The 6,000-nt window shown below is 42.5% G+C and overlaps 1 protein-coding gene across 1 annotated transcript in view; it reads left to right on the top strand.

Moving 5' to 3' along the window:
* Positions 1–6,000, top strand: part of cpne4b (copine IVb) — a 46,341-nt gene that overhangs the window by 1,936 nt on the left and 38,405 nt on the right. Inside the window, exon 2 of the mRNA XM_034298359.2 lies at positions 3,509–3,701. Within this exon, the coding sequence (XP_034154250.2) occupies positions 3,531–3,701 (171 nt within the window). The 5' untranslated portion in view covers positions 3,509–3,530. The remainder of the gene's footprint in view (positions 1–3,508; positions 3,702–6,000) is intronic.

Genomic DNA, 6,000 nt, shown 5'->3' with positions numbered 1-6,000 from the left:
TGAGTCTCGTACTGTAATGCCTAACGCGGTTGTAGTGGGGTTTCCTCCATGCAGAACATTTCAAGCTTCTTTATATTCTTAGGTTTGTGCATGTGGACTCTCCTTTTCAATTCACACCTTCAGAGTCAAACTCCTGCTGTTCTGCCTACTCTTGTTTAAGAAAAGTCACAACCTACTGACAGAGGCAGCAATGTCCTGTATAGGGGAATATCCACTTTGTGTTTAATTTGCACTACATGGATTCTTTGAAAAATCATTAATCATTAGTCTAATCATAGATTAATGTGACCACGCCCCCATGGCATTTAGGAACACGCCCCCTGATGCCACATAGGGCCATGTCTCCTGACAGTTCTGTTATCTGACAGCCATTAGGAACCAAAGAAAATGACCTAAACTGGATCTGAAACACAAATATTGCTGCTTGAGTTGTGAAATCCTCCCAGTTTCTGAGTTTTGAAGGTTAGCGAGTGTAGAAGGGGGAGAAGAAGAAGAGAGTGTCTGGCACATGATATGAGGTGTGGAGGCGAGAATCTCTCCTTTGTAATTGAAAAAGGATCACCAGTGGCGAATGGTAATGGCACTCAATCTAGATATAATCAAAACCTCCAACCTTCCGGCTCTTTCTTGAAAGACATGAATAATTGACCGTTTGACGTAGTGCAGTATTCAGGTCAGGTCTTGGAACGCTGTGGAGGTTTCAGAGGGATTCGCTGCACTTATTCTACATACTGCCTGTTCAGCACAAACGGATGAGACAGAGGAACCTCTCAGTGCACTGCTGATTGTACTATATACTGTACTATAGACTAGATTTTCTCCATAGGCAGTGTCATGGTGTGTTTCCTTTTTCCATTCAGTTTGGAAGTTTTCAATGCAAAGCAAACAGCAATAAATTCTGTATTCCTCAGACGAAGGCAGTGCAGTCTCAAAATACATCACAGCCTCATGTGGTAACCGCAGCTTCCTTACTCGATATCAAGCACAAATACTTATTTAAAGAATACTCTGGTAAAGGCTGAAGCACTACTTTTAAGTATTTGCTTAAGCTAAAGTAAAAAAAAAAAGATGACATACAGTAGATATGCGGTGAAAGAGTTTGGTCTTCATGTACAGTGGGTTTGGAAATTATTCAGATGCTTTAAGTTTTTTGCAAACTTTATTGTATTATTATTGTATTGGGTCCCTGGAGGACTAGTGGATAGGCCACAGCGCTCTCACTGCTGCGGCCCGGGTTCGATTCCCAGCCAGGGAACCAGCCCCAGCCAGTGGAGCTGAGGGAAGCAGTGCCCTCTCAGTGCCGGTCCCGAGCCTGGATAAAATTGGGAGGGCTGCGTGAGGAAGGGCATCCGGCGTAAAAACTGTGCCAAATCAAATACGCAGACCAATGATGCACTGTGACCCCTAACGGGAGCAGCCGAAAGAGGAACAGCAACATTGTATTATTTAATTTAAAATGAATTAACATTATTTTGGCCTTCAATCTACACACAGTAATCCATAATGACACAGTTCCAGTTTCGGGTGTTCTTGGGTAAGTCTCTACAAGCTTTACACTCCTGGATCTGGGCAGTTTCTCCCATTCTTCCTGGCAGATCCTCTCAAGCTCAGTCAGATTGGATGTGGAGCATCTGTGAGCTGCATCTTCAGCTCTCTCCACAGAGTTCTCTGGGGTTCAGGTCTGAGCTATTCCTGGGCCACTCAAGGACATTCAGAGACTTGTCCTGAAGCCACTGCAGCGTTGTCTTGGCTGTACGCTTCGGGTCGTTGTCGTGGTGACAGGTGAACCTTCGCCCCAGTCTCAGGTCGTGTGCACTCTGGAGCAAGTTTTCTTCAAGCACCTCTCTGTATTTGGCTGCATTCATCCTTCTCGCTTTTCTGACCTGTCTCTCTGTCCCTGCCACTGAGAAATACTGCTGTATGCCTTTCCCTCAGGAGTGGCTTTATTCTAGCCTCTCTACTTCTAAAGGTCTGATTGATGGAATATTTTGGAAATGTTTGTCCTTTCAGAAGGTTCTCCCATCTCTGTGGAGGACTTCTGAAGCTCTGTTAGAGTGGACGTTGGGTTCTTGGTCAACATTGTCTAAACCATTGTCCAGTCAGGTGAACTGGCCACAAGTGGCCTCCAGTCACGTTCTAGAGACCTCTCAAGATCATAATCAAAGCATTTAAAATCCAATGTAATCTGTTTAAAGTGTGCAAGAAGTGAAGGGGTCTGAATATTTTCTGAACCTACTGTATATGTACAAACAGCCAATTACAAACACAAATTGTAGAAATTGAAAATGTAGAAATTTACAAATAAATCAAAAGAACATTTACTTGTTCTTATTGTCATTGTTAGTCATTTTAATCAGCTGCTTAAATCTGTGTGATGCAAAAATATCAACTTATCTGTAATAAGGGGAAAATCTTTAAAATGTAAAGTCTTAAGTACAGTAGTGAAGTTATTGTGCTTTCCTGCTTCCCACCTCTGTCAGCTCTACACTCTCAGTAGCTCTGCAACTTGTCCTGCTTGACCTTATTTGGCTTCTGAACTTTGAGGAGGTAATCATGCAGTTATTGAAATGCTTGGGACATCAATTTCTGAAATTTTGTGAAATTTCTGTTTCATGTTGTCTTTATTGGTGTTACTTTCAGTATAAATGCTTTGTGTACATATTGTCTATGTCTCCTGAGGTCACAGCATGGTCAGTCATTATAGACCTTTTATACAGTCGTTATTGGTCATGTCCGGTCCGCTAATCTGATTGGACGAGCAGCGTTCTGAGAGTTCTGATATTCAGTGTAACGGCACTGGGGCGTGTCACTGTGTCACTCCACTCGTCTGTGTTCACTACATAAGATTACAATTCTAGCAATAGTTCATTACACTGAATCCGTTACTACATTTAATACAGGCTGTCAGTCAGTCTGTGTGTTACTATGGCAACACGCAACACTCTATCCGGCTGTGGCTTCATTTTTCATTGTTGGAGCAAAAATAAACAAAATATCTGGCCATATTGTATCTACAGTGTCAGTTACTCCATATTAATTTCTCATTTATAGAACTGTTGTATAAAAGCAACATCACACTCACAATCATGCTGTTGTACTGAATATCAGCACGGCTGTGATTACCTGAGATTACCTGAGATTACCTGAGATTACCTGAGAGTACCTGTGATTACCTGAGATTACCTGAGATTACCTGAGAGTACCTGAGATTACCTGAGAGTACCTGTGATTACCTATGAATACCTGAGATTACCTGTGATTACCTGTGAATACCTGAAATTACCTGAGAGTACCTGAGAGTACCTGTGATTACCTGAGAGTACCTGAGAGTACCTCATGCCTGCAGCTGAATCACAGCCCTGCGGATATTCACCACAACAGCACCCTTATTTAAAGTGTGACATTGCTTAAATATTCATTGTCAAGTACATGAATATCCAATAAACTGCTGTACTCTGTTCCCACACGTGCGCTCATTCGCTCATTCCTCATGTTTTGTCCTCCACAGTTCAGTTTGAGCACAGATCAAAATGAGCAACATCTACGAGTCAGCAGCCACCACACTGGGCCTCTTCAACAGCCCGTGCCTGACCAAAGTGGAGCTGCGTGTGGCCTGTAAAGGTATCTCAGACAGAGACGCCCTGTCCAAACCAGACCCGTGTGTGGTGTTAAAGATGCAGTCCCATGGACAGTGGTTTGAGGTGGGTTTCATAACTGACTGTGTAAACTACATGAGCAACTACATGCTCTGTCTCCTTCCTCCAGGACTCTTATATCTTCTCCATCTTTTCTCTCTATCTATTCCCTCCCCCTTCCTCTTCTTCCCGCTCCGCATCTCCAAGCTATCTTTTGCTATAATTAAGTAGTAATACCAAACAAGGACCTCTCCAGTATATGCTCTCTCTCTCTCTCTCTCTCTCTCTCTCTCTCACTACCATATCGTCTGATATCTTGTTACACACGATGAACAATAAAGCTGATACCAGGCTGACATAATCGAGGTATTTTGAAACCTGGTCCGGATGTGTTGTAGAACTAAATAATGCGGAAATGCAGAGGTCAACCTAATGTAAGATGTATGCGGCCTGCTGTGAAAAAGCTGGAGGTCCAAATCAATGACCAGATGTGTAATTAGCAGGCTGATAGGTGTTTGAAATAAGCAAAGTAATTGTACTGTGAAACACACTGGCGTGAACAATATAATCTCCACAGAGGCCCAAAAATCCTGACTGTGGCTTGAACGCGTGTTGGGTTGTTTGTTTTGGACAAAGAATAAGTTTAGTTTAGTTTAATAAGTGTATTGTGAGTGGTAGGTTCCCATTGGAGGTAAAATTGGTGAAAGTTTAATCTGTATCCCGATGGTCAGCTTACATGAGCGTCTGTGAGTTATCAGGACACTTGTACAGTGGAAATGTGATTAGTTCCTGCTCAGTGGGCAAACCTATTTCATGAAATCAACACTGCATGTAGAATTACTCCTTAGGAGTTATTGAATTTGAAAAAAGTAATCCAGCATAATTAGATTTCAAGCCATCGTATGCAGCTTTGAGCCTTTAATGAATTAAGGCTGGTTTATATGTGTGTGTTGAAGCATGTTTGTGTATTTGTGTCCTGACGCATAAGGGGGTTTATAGGTAAGTGTAAGACACAGAGGTGCACACCTCCAGAATCCTAATAGTGAGTTGTGTACGTCTATAGTACTGTGCATCAGGCAAAGCACTCATTGGTTGAATCAAAAAAGTCAAAGCAAAAAAATTGAATGCTGGAGTAGCCAAACAGATTCAAAAGGAAGTGTGCTGTTGCTCATTCTCCTGTCAGTAGCTCATACAGAAACACAGCTGAGATGTGTCTGGTGTGGATTGACTGAGGTCTTGAAGCAACCCTTGAAGTGATGCTCACATTAATGAGTGACAGATCGATAAAGTTCTCCGGGGAAACCCACGTGAGCATTCCCATGTACTGGCCCAGCTTCTGGAGCTCAGAAGTGCCCTGAGCAAAAGGGTTGGGATGGAGGCTGGGGTGGTCACACAAAGGTGGAGGCAGCTGGATGAGAACACTGTTTCTAGGCAAGCGGGAAATACCAAATTAGCATAAACTCGCTAATGTCAAAGGTTAAAAATTTTGCAAGCAGTCACTTAGCCAAGGCATAGTGATGATGGGAACAAAACAAACCATCAGAAATATCAACATTTTCCTCAGATGTGTTGGTAAATTATTAAGAAAAGTAAAAGTACACTGCGATTACACTTAGAACTAACTGCAAGCTGATTCCATCATACTGAAAAACACCAAGCTTGTCACAGCTTGTAGAAGTTTAAACTTCTGAAGTCACGGATAGCACAGGTGAGAGTGGCCCATTCATGTCACATCCCTATTTTAAATTAATAATTACAAAATGCATTATTTTGCCTCAGCTATTCTGAGACTTTCTGAAGCTAAATCCTCAAAGCTGTGTCTCGGGAGTTTGAGGTGTTACATGTGAATCAGATTTGAGGCACTTTTGCATGTGGTCCTACATTAAATTTATATCTGATAAGCAACTGGCACGAGAACTGTCCATGAGTAATCCATGAGTAATTTTTACATCACACTTAACTGCACATTACGGCTGGCTCCTGTCATGCTCTCACACATCTCTCAGCACAGACGTGCCAGTAGCAGCAGCAGCAGCTAAAACAGCGACCGCTGTGCATCTGCCTGTTTTCTCTCTCTCTCTCTCTCTCTCTCTCTCTCTCTGTCTCTCTCTGTCTCTCTGTCTGTCTGTCTGTCTGTCTAATCATCTACAGTGGATGAGCTGCCACTTGACCTCCAGAGTAACTGATCTTCACAGTGAAAACTTAGTGCTGCTAATTTGGTCCTTTTGCTACTGCAGTGATGGAATGTCTCTATATAAGTATGCTGTTTATTGTTGCTCATAATGCATATGGATCATGCACATGAAATGATTCATTAGAAAAGCCTGCACATGTGGGTTGTTGTTGGGGAGAAATCTGTTTACAC

This window comes from Pangasianodon hypophthalmus, chromosome 23, assembly GCF_027358585.1.
Source record: "Pangasianodon hypophthalmus isolate fPanHyp1 chromosome 23, fPanHyp1.pri, whole genome shotgun sequence".
Classification (NCBI taxonomy): Eukaryota; Metazoa; Chordata; class Actinopteri; order Siluriformes; family Pangasiidae; genus Pangasianodon; species Pangasianodon hypophthalmus.
This window is presented reverse-complemented; position numbering and strand designations above follow the sequence as displayed.